Source organism: Miniopterus natalensis, chromosome 13 (genome assembly GCF_054644295.1).
Source record: "Miniopterus natalensis isolate mMinNat1 chromosome 13, mMinNat1.hap1, whole genome shotgun sequence".
Lineage (NCBI taxonomy): Eukaryota > Metazoa > Chordata > Mammalia > Chiroptera > Miniopteridae > Miniopterus > Miniopterus natalensis.
The window spans coordinates 37593512-37620745 of NC_142093.1; the positions used below are offsets into that span (position 1 = coordinate 37593512).

General features: G+C 41.3%; 1 protein-coding gene and 1 pseudogene across 2 annotated transcripts; both read right to left on the reverse strand.

The window, feature by feature from the left end:
* Window positions 1-521: 521 nt before the first annotated feature.
* On the reverse strand, window positions 522-15912 carry CNRIP1 (cannabinoid receptor interacting protein 1). Of its 2 annotated transcripts, none has more exons than XM_087823845.1 (3): window positions 15742-15912; window positions 13322-13472; window positions 522-1554 (listed from the first exon to the last, which is right to left on the reverse strand). In XM_087823845.1, the coding sequence occupies exons 1-3, from the start codon at window positions 15828-15830 to the stop codon at window positions 1390-1392; spliced, it is 405 nt and encodes a 134-aa protein (XP_087679971.1). In that variant the 5' UTR covers window positions 15831-15912; the 3' UTR covers window positions 522-1389. The 2 variants fall into 2 exon arrangements, with proteins under 2 accessions (XP_087679971.1, XP_087679970.1); XM_087823844.1 differs by having other exon boundaries at window positions 15710-15912.
* Window positions 15913-26125: 10213 nt separating this feature from the next.
* Window positions 26126-26825, reverse strand: LOC107545941 (RNA-binding motif protein, X chromosome-like; annotated as a pseudogene).
* Between the last annotated feature and the right edge of the window lie 409 nt (window positions 26826-27234).

Consider the following 27234-nt stretch of genomic DNA (forward strand, 5'->3'; position numbering starts at 1 on the left):
TACAATAAACTGACTCTTTGTAACACTCCCAGTAACTTGCATATTCTTACACAAAGACTTTAAAAGTAGCAAAAACATGAATCCCCAACTAACTCTTTCCAACACAATAGGAGTCGTGCTCCCCAGGTGATTACTGTTCCCAGGAGAATACTGTTACTTTTCAAGAGGACTTTTCTTTCCTTTTTAGGGATTCGTGCTCAAACTCCAGAGGGCAGGCTTTGTGCCAGGTCCCTTGCAGCGCCCTGGGAGCAGGGAAGGAGGTGTCTACCTGGTGTGCACATACGAACACAGCCCCACGTCCTCAAGCTGTTCAGCTACGGGGTCTGCTGATGACGGCGTGGTCACCACGGAAGGAAGAATGGAGAGAGGACAGGGACAAGCACTGTTTGATTGCCCACCAAATGTCTGAGCCCGCGCTAGCCCGTTAGAGCTGGCGGGAGCGTTCTGGCTAAACTGTCAGTTGGCCTTTGAGTAAATACGCGAGCTCCAGTCCGGGCCTATCCGACGGAGACCCGAGTGGAACTGGCCCGGGCGGAGGGCCACCTGCTGAATAGGTAGTGACCAAATTAAGAAGGCAAATCAGAGCATGATTTTCAGTACCTTTATTAAGAAATATCAAAAGTTGATTCCAGTTCCATACACAGTTTTACAAAGTTCAAGTGAAGGGGACTGTGGGGATGCCATCGATACGCACGTCTGAACTCTAGGGTAGCTGGTCAAAGAGATAACCCTGGAACCCCTGTCGCCTTGCTTGACGGTCCACAGCCAGGCTTTCCCCATGCCCACTAGGTCACAGCACAATGCCTGAAGTTACTTGAAACAGTTTTGATACATTATAGATACTTGTTAGCTATTTCTCCTTTTATGTGGCCATCTGCCTTCCCTGAAAAAGCTCAGCTGTTTATAGGAAGCCCGGTCTGCACTACTTTCCCAAAGCCTGCTTTGAGAGCTGCAAAACATCCCGAGTTACATGTTACCACATTACACTTAGGGGAGAGCCCACACAAACTGTTATTTTTTATTTAAGTGGCTAACAAAGAAGAAGAATCACTCAACTTAGAAACAAAACACCACGGTCATTCAGTGGAACACGCCTGGCAGTCCCGCTGAGGTCCTCACAAGTGGCCGACAGCGTGACCGAGGACAATTGGATGCGGGGACACCAACACAGAGGACAGGAAGGGATCTTCTCGGGACAGTACACCGCGTCCTTTTGTCGGGGACATTGCATCAGAGGGGAGTTACACTTTCCAAATAATCGGGGCCAGTAGGTCACTGGCACCGATGGGAAGCCACAACGGCGCGGCGTGCCTCGGAGAAGGCTTGTGCTGGGTTGTCTCAAAGCCGGTTTCTGAAGCGATTGTCCAGCAGCATCAGAAAGGGCCACCTTCAGAGGAAGGACTCCTTGTTCACCCACATGAGGCTGCGCGTCTCGTTGGGCTTGCATTCGTACTCGATGACCGAGAAGGGGCTGCCCCACTGGCAGTGGTCGCGCTTGTGGTAATTGTAGAACTTGACTTGCCACACGGTCTCGAAGGTCCCGATGTCAGCGAACTGAGGGGAGAGAGACACGCCCCATAAGGACCTCATTCTGCCCCGAGCAGCAGGCACGCCCTGACCTTAGTAAGGCCCTGCATCGTCAGGGTCGTCGATCAAGGCTCTTCGGCTCGACAGAGCTTAGACCTTTACTTTAATGAGCTATCTCCCTTTATCATGGGAGATGTTTTCCTGCGAAGCTGTCCGTAAACCTCTTTTCCTCCATAAAATCTTATCCCATTGTAAGGGGGACATTAGCTATCATATTGTCTTTAATAAAAACAACTCCCCACATGTATCTGTTTTCCAGATTTAATTTCTGGGAACCGCTCTAAGAAGCTCAGGATTTGAGAATTTGCCACAGAAAGGGGGATTGGGGAGAGAAGAGGGAATCATTGTTTAATGGTTTTCTTTTGGTTTCTATTTCAAAAGACAGCTGTACAAAATAACATCAGCACAACATAAGAGACAACTGCCCTTCCATCATCAATTTCAATTCCAGGTAAAACTGTTTTATTGGAAGCATTTGCTTGTTCAAGACCCTACCTTCACTTTTAAATATTACTGAGTGTTTATAAGTCAAGATCCACGCCCATGCCTCAGGCTTTGATTACACTTTTTCCAAAACCATATTGGAACGCCTAATAGGTGCCCCGAACATGTAAAAATTTGTATTAGGCATGGTTTTTACTCTCAAGAAGTTTACATTCTCCTTTGAGAAGGTAGGCACTGCAAATCAGCGCACAGAATTCTCCTGAACCGCAGCACGCAGTTCTCGTGTAGCTGAGAAGAGGGCCCAGGATACCCTAGAGGCCACTGGGCAGGTGCTCAAGTGGCCGGTGGGGTAGCCTGACCCAGCTACCACCTCCTGCAGCTATTTTGGGGGATCTGGCATTAAACAGCGTGATGCCTGTCGTTATTTTCTCCTCTGACCCTCCCTTGTCGTGGGAGGGGACAGGGACTGACTTGGCAGGATTCTCAGACTTGTCAGGAGCCAGAAGACAGAAAGGGGGAGGGCAGGGAGAAGTAGGAGGCTCATGCTTGCGGCGGCTACCGCAGGAGGGTGGTCAGGTGCTTCCCAGAGAGCTTTCCAGGACGTTCTCAGAATTATACCCGGCACCATTGCCTCGTCCTGCCACTCTGATCGCCAAAACACTTGGCTTTCCTTTGGGCAATTTGCTTGACCTGAGAGAGTGGATGGTGCACCTAGAGGCCACAAATCTACCCCCGGGTAAGAAAAATGAAGTATCTCTGGAGAGTCATGGCTTAAAGACCTGTATAAGTTTACAGCAGCTTTATCCATAGTAGCCCCAGACTGGGATCAGCCCAAATGTTTCATCATTCACCTGATGACAGACAAGATTTGGCAGAGCTATAAAATGGCATTTTCCTCCACAATAAAAAGGAGCATATTGATTCAGGCAGCAGCAACGCTGAAGCTGGGTCTCAAAGACGTCCTCAGTAAAAGAATCCAGATCCCAAAGAATATATACTGTGTGATTCTATTTATGTAAAACTCGTATATAAATAATCTGTAGTGAGAGAATATAATCTGTGCTGACAGGGAAGATCTGTGGTTACCCAGGGCCTGGGGTGGGAGGAAGGGATGATGACTGATGAAAATGCCAAGAGGCGACTTTTCAGGGTGATGAAAATGCTTGGGTGGGGGGTGATTATAGGAGTATATGTTTGTCAGAACTCACGTATCAGCGTGCTTAAAATGGTTATACTTATTATATGTTAACTATACCTCAGTTGATTAAAAAATAGAAATGTTACTTTTTTAGTGAGCTACACGGAAACAGGTATTCTAAATACTGCCAATGGGAGCTGAATTATATCGCCTTTGGAAGGGTAATTTGTATCAAGTTAAAGGTTCTGAATATACTCGGGTGCATCAGTTCTACCTATAACTTTTCTTAAGAATATCACAGTGTTTAGAGTAGTGAAAAGTTGAACAGCAAATGTCCATCTTTAAGACATTATGGCGTATCTATATAATAAAATACTATGTAGCAATTCTAAATGTAAATATTTAATAAACCTTTTCTAATGTTCTATATTGTTACCTGAACTAAACAGAGTACCAGTAAAAATGCCTAGTATTAATTCAATTAAAATTATAAATGTTAATGCTGGAAATGCTGATGGAATTAATTTTATTTTCTTCTATGTACTTATTTGTATTTTCAAAATCTAATAAATGATTTTTACTTTTATAATCAAAAGAAACTGTTAAGCCAAACTCTAAGTATTTACAAGTACTACAAATAGTTAATATCCCTAATATAAAAGATTATATGAATTAATTAGTAAGAATTACTAAGAACATTTGGATAAAACTAGAACACAGGTCATTAAAAAGAAAAAATGACTAATATCTGAAGATATTCAAATATGCTTTTATTATTAATTTAAGCAATTACTTTTACAGAGATATTACTGACCTGTCAACTTAGCAAAATTTCTAAATACCAGAAGCTAAGCATTTAACTCTAGGAAAATATTATGAAAATGGTGGAATATCCTTATGATGGATTTATACAGGGTGTGGCAAACTTAGGTTTACAGTTGTGATATGCAAAACACAGTTTATTCTTGTATTATTTTCCATACGAACACCTATAAACCTACTTTTACTCCCTCTGTATAACCATTAAACAGGAACTTAGGGTTTTTAATGATGAGAGAAGTGATTAGAACAATGCCAACAGGAAGAAGATGGATAAAAACACTTTATATACAGTATGAGCTCAAATCCATAAAATAAGGTAAATGGAGGGAAAATGAAAAAATTTAACAATAGAACTTCTAAGTAAAGAAACTGAGTGTTTTTCTATCTTTTCTACTCAGATTTTTTTTTTTTTTTGCAATATATATGTTACTTTTATATTCAGAAAGAATATTTTAAATGGTGACATGGATTTATCATCCCTGAAAAATTTATATATACATTCCTCAAGTCCTAGGGATTTTATAAATTCTATCAAGGATACATATATGCTAATGAAAATAGTAAAAGTTTGGGCACACCAGGGTACTAGTAGTAAGAATAAAATGAATCTTGTTTTATAAATCACCAACACTTTTTAAAGAGGGTTTAGTATTACTTATAATTATTGACCAGCACAGGGCATTACACATTTTAAGTGCAATTGAATAAAATTAAATTAGAAAAATATTTTACAAACACTAGCTAATCTTTCGAGGGAAACAGCTTGAAACCAATGCTCAGCAGAAGAAACAATCCTGAGGCCTTTTTTGAAACAGACAAAAGTTGGTTTTTTAAAAACAAAAAACAAAGTAAGATGATTATAATAACAGGTAAGAAAATACTTATGTCTGAATAACCTTAAAACTAAGAAAGTCTCAATCTAAGAGGTCTCAGTAACACAAGAGACCAAAATAGAAACCTGCTGACAGCAATAGTCATAGCTAAAGAAATGGTATATGAGGTGCTTCATATTTGTGTGTTTTTTTTCTCATTTATCGATGCTGGGCCCGAGGGCAAGGTGTAGTAAACTTAACTGGTGCTAACTACGCATAATTTTCCTCTTTCCCATGCCTTAGTTGTTTTAACTTCCCATTAGCTTTCTTCCTTCCCAGTCTTTCTTCTGGACTTCTATTTTCTGGGCATCTCACTACCTAGCTCAGAATTTCTTCTCCCCTGGCTAAGAACAGATGGAGTCTGAAAAGCTGACATTCTTCTTGAAGAACAGAAGCGATTACATCGGCTCTCTGCTCCCTCCCAACCCATCTGGCCTTCCAAGGAAAACTTACCCAGGCAGGCTCCCTGGCCGATGCTGTTTATACGCAGGTATAATTCTGCGCATTTGAAGAGTGCTCTTTATTTTATACAGCACTTTCACATGTGTCATTTCCCATTGGTCTTGTGGTTGATTTTAACATCTTCATTTTATGGATGTGAGAACTAAGATTCAGAGAGGTTAAGCGACTTGCCCTTGGTTTAGACGAGGCAGCCAGCTAATGGTAGGTGCAGGCCAAGAACCTAGGTTTCCTAATTCCCGTCTAGAAACTATCATCACTGGGCCGAACTGTTTATATAAGCGAAAGAGCTAAGTGTTCATGATCAATGTTTTCTTTTTTCTCCTCGAGTGAGAACATACATGGACTGTCACCTGTTGAATGCTTTAGGACACTGGTATGGACTGAACGTTTGAATTTCTCCAGGATTCAAGCCTAACTCCTCAATGTATTTGGAGGTGGGACCTTTCAGAGGTCATGAGGGTGGAGCCCTCATGACTAGGATTAATCTCTCTGTCTCTCTGCTCTCCTTTAGGTGATGACATGGCAAGAAAGCAGCCATCTGTGAACCTGGTAATCTGAAGAGCTTGTTTTAAACAATTTCTCCGGTCTGACCATCAGTTGGCCTAGAATCCCCGGAGTGCTTCCATGCATTTACCATGCCACCCACCTCCACTGGAGACATGAAATTCACCAAGAATAAGGTCATTCAGAAATCCATTGACTTGGGAGCACAGAACAAGCTTATTATATTGATAAAAATATGATGCTACTTCATTACTAAGCAAATTCAGCGTAAGTAAGCACGTGTGACTTTTAGCGTGGTGTGATCTATTCATTCCTGCTGGATTCCAAGACCCTCTGTTCCTATAATACTTCAAATGTAATTAGTCAATACATGTTTTTCATCTCTCTTAGCTGAATAGATAGGATTAAATAAAAATTGTGGGTTTTATAAAGGGTGTGCTTCACTTTATAAGAAACTGTCAAACTTTCCCCAAGCGATGGTGCCATGTTACATTCCTACCAGCAGTTTGAGCGCTTCAGTGGCTCTGCATCCTTTCAACAGCTGGCATTGCCAGACCTTTTAATTTTAGCCAGTCTAGTGGTAAGAACAAGGAAGGCAATAAAGAGCACAACTCAATATAAGAGAAAAGGAAAACTATAAGGAAGAACTGTAAAGAAAAATCAATGACACTAAAATCTGTGGGTTTTTTTTTTAAATGCCTTTAAAACTGATAACCTCCTAGCAAAACTGTGCGAGAAAAAGAAAACAAGTTTCCAATATCAGAAATACAAGAGACACCATCACTATAGATCCTATAGACCTTAATTAGGAACAACCTTATACCAATACATTTAATTAAGAGGACAAATTGGAAGATATGAGCTATCAGTGGACCTCTGTCTACTAAAGAAATTTAGTTTGTTGTTAAAAATCTTCCAAGAAAGAAAATTTCAGGCCCACGTGGCTTCATTGATAAATTCAGACACCAGAGGGAAAAATACACATTCTTTCAGACAACAGAGGAAGGAACCCTTTCCAATTCATTTTGTGAAGCCAACATTACCATAATACCAAAAATCTGACAAAGATATTAGAAGTAAAGGAAAATTACACATGAAAATTCCTCCTCGTGGGCTTCTGCATAAAAGTTGCTTGAAGTTTTCATTTGCTTGAGATGTTAGTAAATCAAAAAGAGCAACATATAATAAGGATACTACATCAGGATCAAGAGAGACTTATCCTTGGAACTCAGGATGGTTCAATATTTGAAAATCCGTGTAATTCATCAGATTAACAAAATAAAGGAGGAAAACCATCTAATCCTATCAATGCATGCAGAAAGGGTAGTTAGCAATTTGACATTCATTCATGGAAAGAAAACTCACAGAAAATTAGGAACAGAAGGAAAGTTTTTCAGTCTGATTAAGGGGCAGCAATACAAAGCCTATAGTTAAAAAAACACGAGACCTATAGTTAACATCACCCTTAATGGTAACAGACTTAGTCCTTTCCTTGTAAGACAAAAACAAACAAAAACCGGCCAGCTTATCAGCTCCTACTACTCCTATTCAGCATCGCTTTGGAGGTCCTAGCCTCCATCTAAGGGAAAAAGAAAAAAAGGGAAGTAAAGCTGTCTTATTCACAAATGAACAACTGTGCTTGGAGAAAACATTAAGCAATCTAATAAAAAGCTACCAGAATTAATATGTGAATTTAGCAAAGCCTTGCAAAATACAATATGAAGTTATAAAAATCACTACATTTCATAAAGAAAATACTAACACCGAACAACTGGCATTTTTTTTTTAAACATTTTGCCAATGTTTTAGGTGAAAACTGGTAAGTTACTAACAGCAGCAGCAAGGTCTGCGTGGGCAGCAAGTCAAGGCTACGAAACTTAGGAGGCCATCCATGCTACAAATGATTTTCTCTTTTAATGAAAATTTAATTTCATTTTGTTTATGATGTTTGACAGAAATTTTACCTTGTGTGTAATCAACGATTTTCATTTTTACCTTTGGATTTCTTCCATTTCTTTTAGGTTTAGATTAATTCTTTTTATTTTAATTTTTTAAAAAGTTGGCTTTTTACAGGTAACCCCTTGATCCATATGAAATATATTTTGGAGTGTGGTATCAGGAAAGAACAACAGTGATGTTGTTATAGCCAAATAGCCAATTATCGCAGCATCATTTATCCAATGATTGAAAAATCCATAAAAACTATATATTTTGAAGTAACTTTAGACTCATAAGAAATTCCTCTGGCGTACAGTTAATTCAGCTTCCCTTGCTTGATTCACCAACTTAATTGGATTTACTCGGACATCTCAAGCCTTCCTTGTTATCTATGAAAATGTGGCTGTGTCTGTAATTTTTATACTACTTAAGCTTGAAACATTGGCGACGAAAGTCATAAAATAGGGAAAAAGGCATGTAAGGCTTTCATTACTAGGCTGACATTTGAGCTTAACATTACAGTTGCTTACCTGATCCAGAAATCTCTAATTTCAATTGTTTTTCTTAGGCTAGTTCTATAAGGTACAAATGCAAGGCAATACTCAACCCAAAAGCTGTGCGATCATTGTCGCAATCAGCTATCAACCACCTGCTTCTTCTAGATGAGGGAATTATATGTAAGAGCCTAGGCTTCACTGCCGGGACTCGGGGTTCACAGGTTACAGGGCAGCCTGCATGCAGACCCATTCCCCTCCAACATACCCCAAAGCACCTAGCAACTCAACGGCCCTTCACCCCTTTGCTGCGCACCTGCACAGGCAATCCAGATTTATGGTAATCCATGACATCTTTCTTTTCATGACTAAGCCTGAACCATTCTCACATTTAAAAAGATACCTGTACGTCAGCCATCCTAAATAATGTAGAAATTCTCACTTTACAGACCCAATTAAGACGTTTTTAATCAAGTCCTTTCTAAACGCTGAGTTAATCTTCTTCCATAGTGTTCCGTTTATACCTGTATCAAAAGAAGTATGTTTCTGGTCCTTCTAAGACCAGAGGCTGAGGAGAGTGTAGCAGCCTCACAAGGTAAACAGAGGAAGTAACAGCTCTGGTCCCCAGTTCACAGTGGAACGGAGAGAAGGTGGAGAGGCCTTCTCCTTGCTCTATGAGCACTCAGAAGAGAGGGGACAGTCTCATTTATGGTGGCCTCCTCTGCACTTGACCCAGTCCTCAGCACAAGTTTAGTGAAAGAACGAACAACTTTAAGTTAGCTCACTGGCCCTCTGGGATCTCATTAAAGTTCTGATAACTTTGGTATTTGCAGTTCTGCTTCAAGTTAACATTTCCTTTCCACTCTAATTATATATGTTATTCTTGACATACTAGGAGTGTGTAGTTTGAGTCCAGGAATGTTTTCTGCATGCTAGAATAGAAAAAGATAATAATCCTCAGAATAATAAAACAGAAACTTGGGTCTACAATATATTATCTACCATGTTTAGTTTCTAATCAAATATTAACAAGTATGTAACAAAACAGGAAAGTATGACCCATATTCAGGAAAAAAGTCATTCTATAGTAACTTACTCTAATTGGGGTCAAATGCTGGATTTACCAGACAAATACTTAAAACTAGAAATTATAAACATGCTCAAAGAAGTAAAGGGGAACTTGGTTTCAATAGCACATAGATAGGAAATCTCAAGAAATGGAAACTATAAAAATTACAAATGAAAATTCTAGAGCTGAAAAATATGATAGAAAAAATGAGAAGATAAGCATAATAGCAGACTTGAAATGATAGAAGGAAAAAAAGTAGTGAACTTGAGGATATGCCAATAGAAATGATCTAATTTGAAGAACCATAAAGGAAAACTGAAGAGAATTAAATAGGACCTTAAAAACCTGTGGGATAATACCTGTCCAATATATGTGTAATTAGAGTCCTACACGCCAAGGAAAGAAGAGAATGGAGTTGAAAAATTTTTTAAAACAAAATAATAGTTAAAAATAACCCAAATATTATAAAACAAACAAACAGACCCTATAACTTATAGATTCAAGAAATTCAATGGGCCCCAAGCAAAAGAAGTAAAAAGAAACCACACTTAGGTGCATCATAGTCAAACTACTGAAAAGCAGAACTGTATAATATACAAAGGGGTCATTTTTTTATATACAGGGTGAGGCAAAAGTAGGTTTACAGTTGTTAATATGGAAAATAATATAATAATTAGTAAACAACAATACAAGAATAAACTTTGTCTCATGTACTCACAATTGTAACCTTACTTTGCCACAGCCTGTATACATAAAATATTATATATAAAAATATTATGTTTATATATGTCTTATACTTCAATTAAAAGTTCTCAAGGCAAATAAAGGAAAGAAATAAAGTTAGGACCAGAAATCAATGAAGTAGAAAAACAGACAGTGAAACATCAAAAAACAAAGCTGGCTTTTAGAAAGTCCAATAAAATTGATAAATCCCTAGTTAGGCTGATCAGATTTTAAAAAGGCAAGTTATGAATATTAAGAATAAAAGAGTGAACATCATTGGAGATCCTAAGACATTAAGGATGGTGGAGGATTATTATCAGCAACTTTGTGCCAAAAAATTTGACAACAGAATTGAAATAACTGAATGGCATCAAAGATAAATTGCAAACATTGATTCAAGAAATAAAACCTGAGTAGCCCAATATCAACTAAGGAAATTGAATTTGTAACTAAAACCCTTCAAACAAAGTAAAACGTGTGCATTTATTGGTGAATTCTGCCCAACGCTGAAGAACAAGAATACAAAATCTACACAGTTTTATGTAGCTAGTATTATTACTCTGATACCAAAACTAGATGAAGACATTACAAGAAAAGTGCAGACCAAAATCCCTAGGAAACATAGATGTAAAAATCCTTGACAAAATATTAATGAACCAAATCCAGTCATATATACTGACACTATACCATGACTAAATGGTATTTATTTTGGGAGTCACAGTTGTTTTAACACTGAAAAACAACAACAATAAAATCTACCACAGAGAAAGATAAAAAAGAAAACATCATATGATCAGCTCAAAAGACAGAGAAAACATATTTGAAAACATATGACAATAAACTCATGATAAAAACTCCCAATAAACTAGGGATAGAAGGGAATTTCCTTAACTTGATAAAAGGTGTTTACCAAAAAACCCCCCTACAGCTAACTTCGTACTTTGTGTTGAAAAACTGAATGCTGATAAATTTAACAGAATATGTAAAAATCTGTACTGGGAATGCTGTAATATATTATAGAAATGAATTTTAAAAGACCTAGATAGAGATATCATATTTATGTATTGGAAAGCTCAATATTAAAGTGTCAAATTTCTTCAAAATTAACCTATAGATATAATGCAAAACCAATTAATATCCCAATTTTTGGAGAAATTGACAACTCTAAAATCTGTATAAAAAATGCAAAGGGCCTAGAGTAGCCAAAATAACTTAGAATAAACAAAGCTGGAAGATTTATGCAACCTGACTTAAAGACTAGAGTACAGATCATGGAACAAAATTGTTTTAGCTCTTCTAGGTGTTTTGCATTTCAAAATTTAAAACACTGTAGATAATTAAATATGTAAAGCAACTAGAATTCTCATATATTCCTGGCAGAAACATGAATTGGTAAAAGATTCTGGATATTTCTTATAAAGCTAAACATATACTTCCCATGTGACTCATCAAATCTCCTCTTAGGTATTTAGTCAAGAGAAATGAAAATGTGTTCACAGTAAGACTTATATTCAAATGTTCACAGCGGCTTTATTCATAATACCAAAAGCTGAGAACAACCCAGATGTTTGTCCATTTAAATAAATTGTAATATCTTCATACAATGGGATACTACTTAGTGATAAAAGGAACCAACTACTGATACATGCAACAGCATGGATGGATCTCAAGAACATTATGCTAAGTGAAAGAAGTCAGACACAACAGTATGATTCTACTTACATGAAATTCTACAACAGAACTAAGTAAGGCAAACAGCTTAGGGTGAGCTAGGATTGGGGGGACTGATTACAAACAGGCATGAGGGACTTTTTCAGATGACGGAAATGTCCTATATTTTTATTGGGGTGGTGATTGCACAGTAGTATCCATTTGTCAAAACCTATGTAACTGTACACTTAAAATGGGTGCATTTTATTGTATGTAAATTTATATCAAAGTTGATTTTTAAACCTTCAACGAATTCCTATAGGCATTAGGATAAATCTGAAAGCAAAGAAGGTCCTGTAACATCTACCTCCTACTTACCTCTACAGCTTAATCATGAGCCAGTCTCTGCCTCATTCTCTGCCCCAGCCACGTTGGGCTCCTGTCATTCATGAGAACACATTATGCTCTTGACCTTAGTAGCTCCTCTTTCCTCACATGCTCCCTCTTCCCCAAACTCTTATTCATTCTTTAGTTCTTCCTTAAGAAAGCCATCCTCAAAATATTGTGTGCTTCACAGGCACCATTATTTTCTCACTACACTTTATATAATAACAATTTGCTTCAGTATTGATAATCATGTATAAATTATGTTTTGCTCCTCTAGATTAGAAACTCCATAAAGCCAGGACTATCTGTTTTGTTTACCACTCTTCTCCCAGTAACATATAGGAAATCCTCATATATTTGCTAATAAACCAAGAAAATAAAAAAATTCATAAAATAAAAATCTAGAAATTCTAAATAACATGTGAGCATATTAAATTTAGCAATATATTAAAAATGATATGTGATGATAAACAGGACTTATTTTAGAAAATAAAGGTATTTTAGTATTTGAAAGTGTATTATATAATTATTACATTAATATATCAAAGGAGATAAATTATTTCCATAGATGGGAAAAAGAATTAGATGACATTTCACACACCTCCCAATTTAAAAAACACCTCTTAGTGAACTAGAAAAAGGATGTTTTAACACAATAAATATTTGAAACTAACATTGTACCTAACAGTGTAACTCCAGAGATAAGGGTACCCTTTACCATCACTAGCATGCAAATTTATTCTAGAAACACTAGCCTATACAATAAGGCCAGAAGAAAAAAAAATCAGAAATTGACACAGTTATATGTAGATTATGACCTTCTGTCTAAAAAACACAAGATCATTAACTGAAAAATTTTAGTATACAAGTTCAGTAAGGAGGCCAGTTACAAGATACCTGAACATATATTATAAAAGCAATGTATTTAAAACAATGCAGTACTGACATAAGAATAGACAAATCAGTGGAATAGATTAGAAAGTGTAAAAAGAGCCTTAAAATTTTTCCCATTTAAAAAATTACTATGAAACTGACCTTTGGAGAAATATGGATTATTTCACTAATTATATTGGGACATTATGGACAAATAGATTCTAATATGAAATGATGAATTTAAATATTTCATAATTTCACAGTGTTTCATTTTACACCTTTTCTTAAAGGGAGATAGTGATTTTCTGTGGTTTCCACTTGCCCATGCATCACACCCTATACCCTAAGCAGGCCTTACCGGCATGGTGATCTGGATGGGTTGTCGTTCTCCACTCTTGGTTGGGGCCACACCTTCTGTATCATATGTGCCCGTATAAACAATTCTATCCCCGTCAGGCTCCTTTGACTTCAGTTCCAGTGGGACAACCACGCCACCAATGGAAATGTTCCTGCAATGGACTTGAGTTGAGCACATACGGTAGGAATTAGCTTAGTTACTCTTTCCTGGTCTTGACCACAACCCTAGGCAGGAACCCTACAGTGTTTGGCTAAAGCAGACATTAAGGTGTGGTAGAAAGTTCTGAAAGCTCAAGAGGCTTGAGTTCTCCAACTAACCAGTCATATAACCTTAAACCAATTACTTAATCTCTTTGGACTGGCAGTATTCTCTTCTAGAATACTTGTACAAGGCCAAGTCAGACTTTATCAATGGTCCTCCTCTTTAGTTTATCATCTGTGGAGCTATTAAAAACCTACCTATACTCAGTCCCATCCCAAACCCCAGAGAAGGATTCAGTTGTTCTGGGGGTATGGTTTGGGCACTGATAAATTTATTTTAAGATTCTCTAGATGATTCTAACATGTAGGTAAGGCTGAAAGTCACTAAACTAGTTCTCAAATGATTTTTTTCTGTTCCAACAATGGAGGGTCCCATGAGTTGGGGTGCCCTTCCTCAAGTTAGCCATACCATCAGACATTCTCACTGGCATCATTCCTTTGTTAGGGTAATGGTCCTCAAAAAGTGCTGAACTATCAATATCATTATCACTTGCCAACCTATTAGGAAGCAAATTTTTAAGCCCCACTCTAGGGTGGGACTCAGCCATCCGTGTTTTAACGAGCTCTCTAGGTGATTCTGATGTACACTCAAGTTCAAGAACCACTGGGTTAGGGCATTGAAATCCCCTTGATAAAATTAAAGGGTAGTCAATCCGACATGTAGCATCGACCTAGGATCCAGGCGATTGTGGTTGCATTGGGTTCAGGGCACATGCCCGGTTGCGGTGCTCCACCCCCAGTAGGGGGCGTGCAGGAGGCAGCCAATCAATGACTCATCATTGATGTTTCTCTCTCCCCCTTCCTCTCTGAAATCAATAAAGACATATTTAAAAAAAATTTAAAGTGTAACTAAAAAAAAATAGTTTTGTCATTAACAGAAACTCATTTATAGATTAGTTTGAAAAATAGAGAACTACTCTGAAGAAAATGCATATAGAACAGATAATTAGAGAGAAGTTGCCTGGAGAGAGGGGAAAGAAAAAGTCTGGATCACATGGAGATGCACAGAACACTGGGAAATGTGAGGGCAATGGGTTCATGGAACTATGGGGGGTGCTGACAGATAGATGGACCAGGAGCACCAGAAAACACACACACACACACACACACACACACACACACACACACACACACACACAGATTTGGTCCTAGGTCCTTGCATCAGAGCCTGCCACCTAGAAGGCCAATACAAGTTTATTGAATTAATGCCCCCAGATGGAGACTTAAGCTGTAAAAGGTGTCTGGCGGGTTCAAAGCACTCCGCGCGCCCCTCCCAACTCAGGGTATGGTAGATGCTCTACGTACTGGCTGTGTCCTCCTTCCGAGCTTAGGTGCGGGCGGAGAGGCGAGGGACCCCGCCCCTGGATCCTTCCCCAAACGCGATGAACCCCCCCACGCTGACTTCCCAGCCCGAGGTCTACTAGGGGCATCCACCGCGGTAGGGGACTAATCCCTACCACGAATAAACTAAAACACATCTTTTTTGTTGTAAGGACGTTGCTAATCCCGGCACGATCACTAGGCTGAGCAGACAACTCAGGAGAAAAAATCTGAAAAACACCAGGCCAAGCAGGGGCGCTGCGCTCTGGCTCGTGGCTGCTGCGCTCGCCCCAGGTCCGCAGCCACCTCCGGGCAGATGGAGGAGCGCGGGGCGCCCCGGGGAGCTGCAGCCGCCCCCGCCCCGCCGTTACACTCCCCTCCTCGGCCTTTCTCCCTCCTTCAGCTCGCGGGCGGACCAGGGCGGGACGCCAGGACCCGGGATTGCGGAAGGTCCCCCCCCCCCGCACCACCCGGCCTCCCGGGGGTCCGCGCTGATGGCTGGACAGGAGGGATGAGAAATTTATATGTAAACAAACAGACAAACAAACACAACCCCGAGCCCCCGGCTTCCTGGCGCCGTGTTAAACGTCCCACTCCCGATGGGTGGAGGGAAGCTACAGCCGAGGGGAGACGCAGGGGACAGAGGAGGGGGCCGAGGGAAACTGGGACTTCAGCCCCCCCCCCCCCCGGATCCCGCCGGGTGGCGCGGGAGCCGAGAGGGGCCCGGGAGGCTCGGGCGTCCCGGGGGCCTCGGTCCCCCGCGCGTCCCCCGCGGGGGCGGGCATCCGCGGCGCGCTCCCGCACTCACTCGACCTGCAGCGTGCTGGGCTTAATCTTCACCTCCACCTTGTAGGAGGAGCCGGTGAGCAGTTTGATGGTGCGGTTCTGGCCGAAGCGCTGCCCGTCCACCTTGTAGAAAACCGGGCCATCGTTGGGCTGGATGCGCAGCGCGATGGAGAGGCGCACCAGGCCCGGCAGGTCCCCCATGGCTGCGCGCAGGGCGGGCGCGGCGGCTCGGGGGGCGCAGGAGAGCGGGCGGCGGCCGGGCGGCTGGAGCGCGGTGGGCGGAGAGGAAGGGGGGAGGGGGAGGGAGGCCGCCTCCTGCAGCCCGCGCTGTGGCCACGGGATTTTGAGAAGCAGCTCCCGAGGCCGTGGCCTCCCGCCCCGCGAGGCGAGGAAGCGCAGCGCAGGGACAGCGGCGGGGCCCGAGCCTCCCATCCCCCCGCCCCCGCGCGGCGCCCCCCGAGCACCCGCAGGCGCGCTGTGGCCCGAAGGCCCGGGTGGATCAGCCCGCCTGGGGGCGAGAGAGTTAATCCCGTTTACGCACCACAATCCCCCGCAGCCGCGGGAGAGGAGAATTCGTAGGCTCCTCCTAGAGCCGCCCGCTTTGCCCGAGGCAGAGCGTTGGGAGGAAGCGGGTAGGCTCTGGCTTCAGCGACCCTCCACCGGAGGGCGAGACCTCGGGATCTGGACGCCTCCCGGGTCAGCCACGGGGAGGGGGCACCGCTGCTCCAGGCGGGCAGGAGGGGGCTGAGAGGCGAAGGGAGACGGGAAGCGAGCGCGGCAGGAAACCGCTAGCCGGTGATTTAAATGTCAGGAAACAGGAGCCTCTCCAAAGCTCAGGGCAAAGGGCCGAGGGCAGGCGCGGTCAGGACGTCCCACGGGGACTGCAGGCTGCGCAGGACTAGGAACGTGCGCAGGAGAAAGGGGAGCAAAAGAAAATAAGGAAACCTCCTGTGGGTGTGCCTTTTACTGGGGCCTGTCCTCGCCTCCGGAACGGCACCGTGTGATGGATCACGCGCATGCACTTACAGACCTGTAACCCTGCGGAAGGCGGCCGGCCCGTTCCGAGGCACAGCTGGTGGGCGAGGGCCAGGAGGGATCCTCGGCAAGAGGCTGTTGGCAGAACACTCGGTCAGACACCAAGGGCAGGGCTTAGATTTGCGTAGTAAGTGTGGTTGGAGGGACTTCGAGCAGAAGTCGGTTCACTGATCCTGGCTTTGGAAGCGAGGGGAGGCCGGGGGATGAGGCTCCCCCGGGAAAGGCTTCAGGTGGCGGAGAGCGAGCTCCTGCTTCAGCACCGCCGCGCTGGATAGTGCCCGGCCCGGAGCGCACCTGGCGCGGGGGGGGGCCGTGGAGAGGCGCGTGGGGAGGCGCGGGGGAGGCGCGGGGGGAGGCCGTGGAGAGGCGCGTGGGGAGGCGCGGGGGAGGCGCGGGGGGAGGCCGTGGAGAGGCGCGTGGGGAGGCGCGGGGGAGGCGCGGGGGGAGGCCGTGGAGAGGCGCGGGGGGAGGCGGTTAGCGAGGGCCAGAGGGTCGGGACGCGGCCGCCAGGTGGGTACCGCTTTTCTCTAGAAACGGCATCATCTCGAAAGTGATTTATTTCCTACACTACTCTACAAAGATAAAATCAGCCTCAGCTCTCATTCCGGAGTTGTCGGCAACATTCCCCACACTATTCTGAACAGCATGAAATTCTGTAGAGCTGCAGAATTTTGTATGATTGCTTCTCTGACATTGGGCAGTCTGCTGGTCACACCGTTGTCGCTTATGTAATGTATTTTGATTCCTCAATAAGAGACTTTGCTTCTTCAGATCACCGACTAATGTCTGTCATAGTGTCTTCTGCAAAGGGACCCTTCAGATATTTGCTGATTTAACCAAGTTGTTCCCATTTGAAGGCAGAGAGTCAGACCAGAGGGAATGGCTTGAAAGTGTTCCTGCCGCAGAGGCAGTGTGTGTCGTTGTTCAGCCCAGAAGCACTGCAACCAGACTTGTTAAAAATCCACAAGCTACCGCTTCACCTGCTGTGTGACCTTGGGTTTCATAACTTCTCAGAAACAATGTTCTCATCTGTAAAATGGGTTGGGGAAGCAGGTGTTATCTCTCTGATAGAGCTGTGGTAAATAACAAACGAGAGGTGCACATTTCAGTGCCTGCTCTACTATTAGCAATTACTATTAATTTGAAAACCAAATGTCAGCAGACATGTGTAAGGATGCTCAACCACCCCTAGGAGAAGAGCCAGGGGAATGCAAATTAAATCAGTAATATCAAAACCATCTTGACCTATCAGCTTGGCAAATTTTTTTTACTATATTTATAATTAGTCTAATTATAAAAGATTCAGATTAGGAGGACCAACCAAATGAAGACACACATAAGGCGAGGTCTGGGCAGAAACACAGAGTTGGCAAATATTTTAAAGACTTAAAATTCAGTGTTGGCAAGATGTAGGGAAATCAGTACTATTACAAGTTGGTAAAAAAATATAACTGCTACAACCTTTTATTAGAAGTAATCTGAGGAATTTGTTAAAATTTTAAAATTATACATATATATCCCATGAGTCAATGAGCTTACTTTTAAAAATCTACCCTTCAGAAGAAATAAAAAGGCATCATTACACCAAATATGTGTAATATGGATGTTTACTGCAACATTGATTATAAAAATCAAAACAAAGCATAAACTGAATGTCAGAAGTAAATAAATGTCTAAATAAATTCTATAGTATATGCCCATACTATAGAATTTATGCCATTTGTTAAAATAATAAATAATATGTTATATTGGCAAACACATACCCTGAAACTGTTAATGATAAAAGTGGGATGGCTATGCTGTGGTAAACTGTGGCAGTCCCAGAGAGGGCATTTTTGTCTGTTTTGTTCATTGCTATGTCCCCAGCCTGGTACATGGTACTGCTCCACAAATATTTGCCAAATTGAATTCCTATCCTTGTTTTAAATATGTTCATATGGAAATGCTCCCACATATTGAAAAGTAATTAGTTAGATCTATATGACTTATCTGGAATAATGTAAAGAGAAAAAAAAATCTAATTGTAAATAATATCAATAGTACAATGGTATTTTAAAACACTTAAAAATTTAAAACCACATAAATTTGTATATATTTTTATTAATATTAAAAAGCATTAGAGGTACAGAACAAACAGTGTTTTTTCTGGTGGATGGGGACTGGAAAGAAGGTGATATTTTTTTGGAATTATTTTAAAGTTTTTTTGGAAATTTCATGTTTTTTCTCACCTTCTTGTTTGGCAGTCCCACAGTCTCAAACCGACTTCTACCTGCGTATTGAAGAAAGTGTTTGATGTGGAATAAGGTCACCTCCCGTTTGAAGTCTAGCTCAGCTACTAATTGTTTTCTTTATGCAGAACACTTAAAATCTTTGCATTTTAATCTTCACTACTGTAAAATGGGAACTAAAACACTTCCTTCCCAATACTGTGAGAATTAAATGAAGAAATGAAAAGTGTTTAAAAAATTACTTTTCAATATGAGGCGTTACAAATGCTAGGCAACATTTTCAGAACCATAAAATGCAACTTCTTAAAATGAAATTAATAAATGTAAAAGTAACTGGACAATTTCTCATCACTGATACAAATATGCAACAAATATATGGGTATGGAGTCTAAAGGAGCTGTATTTGTATCCCAATTCTGCTGCTTACAAGTTGGGTGACCTGGAGCAGGGGAAGCTACTTAGTCTCTCAGGGACCCCATGTTTTCATTTGTACAACGATGATGGGAGTATATATAATGCTCATAGAACCAAGTGAGATTACATAAAACACACAAGAGTATTAGTCACATATAAGCTCAATATAGTGTAGCTACTCTTGTTCACTTGAAAATACACTTACTATATTTTTTAAGGTATCTAGTGTTAGTCCCTCAAATTGATGACCTTAAACATTGTCTGTCAACAGGGCAACTGTTATTATCATTCTTTTGGAAACTGGTAAATTAAGCCCAAATGAATGGTGGGCTTGGAAGAGGAATTAGGCTAATGACATTCCATGTTTACTGTCCCAGTCTCCATGGTGAATTCATATTATAGGCTTCAAAATGCAATCAGTGTTATGACATGGGACACTGTGTGTGTGTACATACAGGAGTGGGTAAAAGTAGGTTAAATACCAGCCATCATTAGCTAACAGATAAGTCATAAGTAAGGTTACAAAATAATAATAATACAAATAAATAATGCAATACTTAATAAATGAATAATAATACAGGAATAAACTCTTTCACACACTCACAACTGTAACCCTACCTTTACCCACCCCTGTATACTTAAAATCCAAACCCAGCACATTTGACTTTCTTTTTCAATTCGGTCCATCCCACAGGAGCACTTTTTTGGATAGGAATTTTTAATGATCTCTTGAAGTTTATTTTACATTTAAAACTCTTCAATCAATTAAGAAACAAATTGAATAAAGGAAGGCAGGGCAACTGGATATTTCTCATATCCCTCCCCCTCCTGTCTGCATGCTCAGATGCCTCAACTCTCCTCAAACCGAAAGAGAAGAAGCAATCCCAATTGTTCTCTAAATGTTCCCAATTGTTCTCTAAATGTTCTCTTCAAGCTTGTCAGGATCCTAGGATTGGCTCCATTATTTTCTTCCTTTTCCTGCTTTACAAAATGTCATCTTAAGTAATCACACGACCTGTAATACTGGTGAGTAAGAAGCCATAAACAGTGGAAGAGCTTGCGCATTACAAAGGAAAATCAAGTGACCGATTGAAAATCAAAGCACAGTTCTCGAAGATATAACTGTCACTGAAAGCATAGCATACTTCCAAAAAATCCTGAAAAGTGTGCACGAGGAAAGATGGGGAGTTAACAGGTTAGGAAGCAGCAAATAAACTTTTATTTATTTACTTTCTTGGGATGGAAAGATGTTATTTAAGCACTAAGTTCTGAAAATCTGACCAATGTTTTATGGAAAATAATGTGCAGGAAATTTTCCATCTCATTTTTTTGTAACTAGTTCCATATATGACACATAGGCCTTCCAAAGGCTGAAGTTAAGTCTCAGTTTCAAGGAGTGTCTGAGTACAGCAGGGTTCAGGGCTGAACACCCAGACAAAGGACTGAGTTTTGAGTCAGAGCACAGGCGTCTTGAGAGCTGCAATATATGCAGAGGGATTGGTGTTGGGAACCAGCAGATCTTGGTCTAACATAGGTGCCATATTCCTTATCTATGGATGTGTAAGACATTACCCTAAAACTTGGCAGCTGAAAACAACATGCACTTATTATCTTAAAGTTTCTGCAGGGTCAGGAGCCCAGGAGAGTTTAGCTGGATAATTTGGGTGCAAAGTCTCAAGCATTCAAGCTATTAGCCAAGGATACAGTGTCCCAAAGATTTGATTGGGGGGGAGGGGCTGCTTCTGAGCTCACCCACATATGGGTGTTGCCAGGAGGCCTCAGTTCCTTTCTGACTTGGCTGGAGAGGCTTTGGTTCCTTGCCCGGTGGGGCCTCACCACATAACATGGCAGAGATCCAAGACAGAAACTGCAGTCTTTATAACCTATCTTGGAAGTGACTTATCACCACCACTACCATGTGCTATTGTGATAAGGGAGGGGACTTCACAAGGGGTAGTTACCAGGAGGTGGATATCACTGGGGGCCAACTTGGAGGCTGCGTATCACAGGAACAGAAGCATTTATTAATAAGATGGTGCTCCCTAGGAAATGTTAGGTCAAATCTGAAATCTTTCTAGCAAGGAAGCCCAAAAGCATAGGCATATTTTTGTTTGAGCAAATAGCATTTTTTTTTTTTTTTTTTTTCAGCAGTCACTGCACCACAAATATTTAAAACTGGGTCAGCAAAGTATAGGCCTTGGGCCAAATTTAGTTCTGCCTATTTTTGTATGTCTCATGAACTAAGAATGGTTTTACATTTTTAAATGGTTGGAAAAATAAAAAAGAATAATTACGTTTAATGGCAGGTGAAAATTACATGATTCATATTTTGGTATTCATAAAGTTTTAATGGAAAATTGCTATACTCATTTGTTGAGGGATTGCCTATGGCTGCTCTTGTAGTAAAACAGCTGAGTTGAGTAATAGCAACAGAGACTATATGGCCTGTAAATTGTAAAATATTTACTATTTGGCTCTTTACTTAAAAAGTTTGCCAACCTCCGACTTAAAAGAACATTTTAAATAAATTTAAAATAATATCCTTGTTACTTATAAATGATAAAGGATATGAAGAATTTTTTATTGATAATAGAGTATGTCATAGGGAATAATATTTGTGTAAATTTAAATTAATATTTGTGTAGGGAAATAATGAATCTTATAGACCTTCTGATATTGCTACATTCATTCAGCATGTACCCATTTCATATATTTAATGAAAATGTGCTGTACCTTAATAGATTATAGGAGACAATATCAAACATTTGTAGTATTCAATGAGAAAACTTCTCATTTGTTGTATTAAGAGGTATTTTTAGTCTTTAAGTTGTCATATATTTGTATAGATTAACTTTTTCCATATATATGCTACAGAAAAATCAGAATATAATGATAAGAAAAACAAAGAAAAACTATCTACAGGTCTACTTATCCCATGGAATATAATCAGCATATATTTTCGTGTATATTTTTATACTGTTATTTTAGTATGTGTGTGTATGTGTGTCTATCTCTCTATCTATCTATCATAGAGAAACTATAGAACTTCCTAAAGCCTTTAGTTTGATACAATGTGTGTATTTTGTATTTTCAAAACCATAATGCAATATTTATGTAATGTTTCCCAACTGTATTTTGACTACCAAAACTATTTCCTCAAAACTAATATTAATATTGCTGAGTGCACTAGTTAGTGTTCCATAAACAACTGTTCCCGTAAGTATTGAGAAATACTGTATTAGATACACATCTGAAGATATTGCCTGTTCTCTCTCACTTGTCAAGGGTATAGAACAGGTTCACAGCATCTACCATTTACTTTTAAAGCGAACATAATAAACCTTTATTTTGCTCTAATTATGTGTAATGTACTTAGAGGGACGACAGCCTCCTGCTTAGTATGGACTCTGTGGACGAAAAGGGGCCACATGTTAACCCGACTAGCTCAGGGGAGGCCTGTATGGTGGCCTTGCAAACTCAGGGACCTAAAGCAACACAAAGGACAGTCTGAAATTAGAACTTTTTAACTAAAAGCAGTTTATGGTGGGTAGTCATGTCCTAGACCAGTATCTTCCCTGACAATGGTCAATCTTTACCTTAACCGAGCCTGTCTATTGTCTTTTTGCATCTACAATAACATATTCCTGGAATGTCAAAGTAATGTTGCTTTTTCCAGACCCCTCAAGGCTCAGGCTCCGCATTGTGGAGACCACAAATCCCCTCACTGTCACTGAGTTCATTGTTGACCATTAACTATTCTGCACCCACCTAAGTAAAAGAAGTGTGTGTCTATCATTTTACATTTTACCCGATCCCAGAGGTTTCCCTGCTTTGCTTTCTCCCGCCTCCCTAATCTATCACCAGTGGATTTCATGTAACCCACCTACGTCTCCTCTTTTGATTGTAATGTATAAAGTAAGGTGTAAAACTGCCATTCTCCAGAGCATTATGTCAATCCATTGAGAATTTGCTTCCCCACAATTGTCAACAATTTGGCTCAAATAAACTCACCAAAATTCATCACAGATTTAAATGTTTCTTACGGTGACAGCTCCCTGTTCTCTCCCTTCTGGCCGTCTTTGGTGGGACAAGGGGTGGGGAGAGCATGAAGGTAGCAGATGGCCTCAATCTTCAGGGACTGACGCCTGAGGCCTGCTCGGGAAACCCTCCAGGATGAGAGTCAGCCCAGGGCGTCTTTCCCCCAGCAGTGAGGCCAGATGGGGGGCAACATAAGTTCAGGGACACTTGGCTGTGACCACACAGGAGGGAGAAAAACGCATGGCTCAGTGGGTTGAAACCCTCTTTTTACTCCCCCTGCTTTTATGGTAACAGAACTATCCCGTACTCATTTGCACGGACTGTGAGGCCCTGCCGGCTCCCTGCAGCCTTAGTGGGACTGTCAAGCACCACAGTGCTCCAGGCGCCACTCGGAAAAAGTGGCCTGGAGATGAGTCAGCCAATGGCCAAGTCCTAGGGAGATCGTGATTCCCACTGCTGGGGGCCGGGGGCCATCAAGGCCCCCATGCATTCTGTTTAAATTATGGGAGCTCACCACTATCCTTCTAACAGCTAATTTTTGTTGTTTAAATAAGTGAAGGGTAACAGAATTTGCCACCTCCAAATATGAAACTTTGGCATAAGGGTTATTTTAAGCTGAAGGCGACTGAGAAGAGCAGATACAAGAAAAGCTCTTTGCCCTCCTCTTATTTGCCGAAAAGCAAGACACACATTTGTAAAGGTGTCCCTCCCACCCCTACCTGCAGGGAAGGGGGTCAACACGACCGCTCTCGACCCTGTCAACTCAGAGATGGCACCAGAGGAATCTGCACGCGAACCTTGCTGAAACTAGCCCTGACCTACCATTAGTTTCCTCCATAAGTTTGCCTTCCCGCAGTCTGCCACTCCTGGAAGCTCAAAGTCCTTTTTCCCCCTCTAGTCACTTCTCTACAAGATTATTGTGTTAAAATGCTCTGGAAGCCCAAGTTCTGAGCACCTCCTTGGGCACTCCCCCAGGCGGGAAGTGGGATTCATGTGTTAATAGACCTCAGTCTTTCCCTTGCTGATCTGTCTTTGTCAGTCTAATTTGCTCGGTTCCAGCCAATGAACCTCAGGTGGGTACAAGAAAAAGAAAAATTTCTTCCCCTGTGTAAGTGAGAGTCAGTTTCCTTTGGCAACCAAATAATGCTAATAAAGTTGCTGCGGGGTTGGGAACGGTATAATTAGAGAACGTACACTAAGGCTTTAAAAGTAACATTTGCCTTTTTTCCCCCTTCATTTTTCTTGTTTCTGTTTCCTAGAGTGAATAACAAATATGTATTACTTTTTGGCTATGAAATGAAAGGTTAATCAAGTTATTTTTACAAACAGGATCAGAGATGGAGATGCGACCAGGCACCTGGGATGCACTGGTTACAACCGAGCTTACTCCGTTTAGATCTGACTTTTGCAGGGAGTTTAGGAAAAAAGTTGAGACAGGAAATATTTAGTCTGATAAAAATAAGCAAACACAGTTTTCTAGAGACAAGGTTTTTCCTGGCACTGAATTTAAAGAGAAATTTTGTACGTGTGTGGGTTCTTGTTCAAGTACACTGAGTAATTTAGTAAAATGTGGTTTTGCAAAAGACAGAATGTTCTTCAGATGAATTTTTATGTTGGTGTGCTGTAAAAGCTACGAGACTTACATTCTGTCTTAACAAAGGGGAGACTTCTGCAAGAGACCAAAATAATAAGATCAAAGAAGTTCCATTCTCCAGGTATTACCCAATATAGGCAATAGATCCTAGCTCTCACTCTCACCTACCTCAGAGCCAAATTCAAAATGTCATCGCTTCTCCCAAAGTAGATCCAAATTCGCTGTTTTTTTCGAACAACAAACAGACATATCTGTGGTTGGTTTGTTATCTATATTCCTCACCAAATAGCAGAAGCTTAATCACACTCATCCGGTAGAGTCTGTTCCTCTTTGCAGTTACCTATGTCTCTTCCTCAAATTGCTACAAATCCTCTCTGTGGTCCAGGTTAACTTTTGTCCTCAACTGAAGATAACCCAGCTCATATGTAACTTTATTCAGAAAAAACAATGACAACAATAAATGCCAAAAACCAAAAGCCTGGTTTGGTTAGTGGAATAATTTCTATTTATTGTTCTCAAGCAAGACCCTAAAGCCTTACCAACCTACCAAAAATTGACATCTGAAGGACTTTTGCTTTTGACACGATGGAGGACCAGATAGTCTCCTCTTACAAAACCTACATAAAACACAATTTTTATTAGATTGCTTTACATATGTATCTGATCTCAGGTTTTTCATACTGAGAACATTTGAGATTTCAGTTGGAAGGTAGTGTGGTTTTCTAAGACCACCCTTAATAACCAGCCTGTTTGTATAGACAAAGGGGTTCACCTCTCCATTTTAGATTGCTAGATGTTTGTAGAAGATCTTAGAATGCTTGCCTTAGTTACTGGGGGAAAATTAGAAAGTGGCCTTTAGAGACACTCTTACTTCGAAAATTACAACACTGGTTCACAAGTCAAACCTTAACACATTTAACATTTGCTTATTGAAAGCAATGTCATAAGATTAAACATATTTTACTTTTTTCCTCATGAGAACATACAAATTATGGAAGGGGAACTTTACAGGAAATTTTAAAAAGGTAACACAATTTTTTCGTTTAGTAGTCCTTGGGTAGTTATGACAAAATAGGTTCCACTTTTTGTTTGTCTCTTTGAACAGGGATTTTGGTCCAAAGTTTTGTTTTTAGTATCTGCTTCTGCCTCTATCAGATCGGCTTCCTGCTTGGCCACACCCATTGGTGCTTGCCCTTGAACTGCTGTAGGAATCGTGTGGAGGAGAGCGCCCCCTTTCCATAGAAGGAGGAGCCCTCTTTTTTGTTTGCCAACCCAATCGCAACCACTAGAGGTCCCTTGGGCTGCTTGAGAACCATCTCGAATTCCTCCGTGTCCATCCCCTGAGCTGCTGTAATTATCGCAGCGGTTGCTTCCATCCGTAAGATGAGGGGCCCTCCTGCAGGTGGAGCACCACAAGTTACTAAACTGTCACATGACTCCCTGTAGGAACCACCACTTGGGTGATGCGAGTAGTCATGATCACGACCATAGCCATCTCTGTCACTGTAGCCTTGTGATGGATAGTCGTCATGCGAACTGGAATGACCATGACCATGATAAGCTTAATCTCTTGGTGGTGGTACATAATCTCTTGAATCACGAGAACTGCTTGAATAGCTGTCTTTAGAAGAATATCCATCATCTCTTGGGGACAAATAAACATCTCTATGAGAAGGCGGGGGTTCCCTTCGAGGTGGGCCTCCATAACCATCTCTTCCACGTGATACGGGAGCTCTACTTCCCATTCCACTGCTGCTGCGAACTGGGCCTGCAGGAGCAGGTCTTTCAGGAGGAGGGCCCCGTAAACAAAGCTGTGCAGAGGAGGTCATGGTATTAAGAGGAGATAAAAGTCTGGGCTGGATCCTGAGGGATGGATGGGGTACTTTTTCTCACTTATGCTTTTCACCTGCTTTTATGACGCTCTGACAAAGTATGCGTCCCTTCCCCACGGCCTGCCTTTGCTGTTACCATGGCAATCCATGTTCCATTTAGCAGGAGTTAGTGAGAGGACAGATTGTTTTTGCAACTTGTGAAATCTCACTCTCTAAAATAGGGACCAAGCCTTCGCGGCTGCAGGAACCTGTGCCGGGCAGAGTTTCTACCGCTCTCAGCCACACAGCAAGGGCAGAGCCCACTGGCAGCGTGCCTGGTGCCAGGTCCTGGATAGCAGGGTTTGAGGGACGGTGGCCACCTGAACTGACAAGACATCGCAGTTGAAGATTGCCGTTGGCTTTTCAG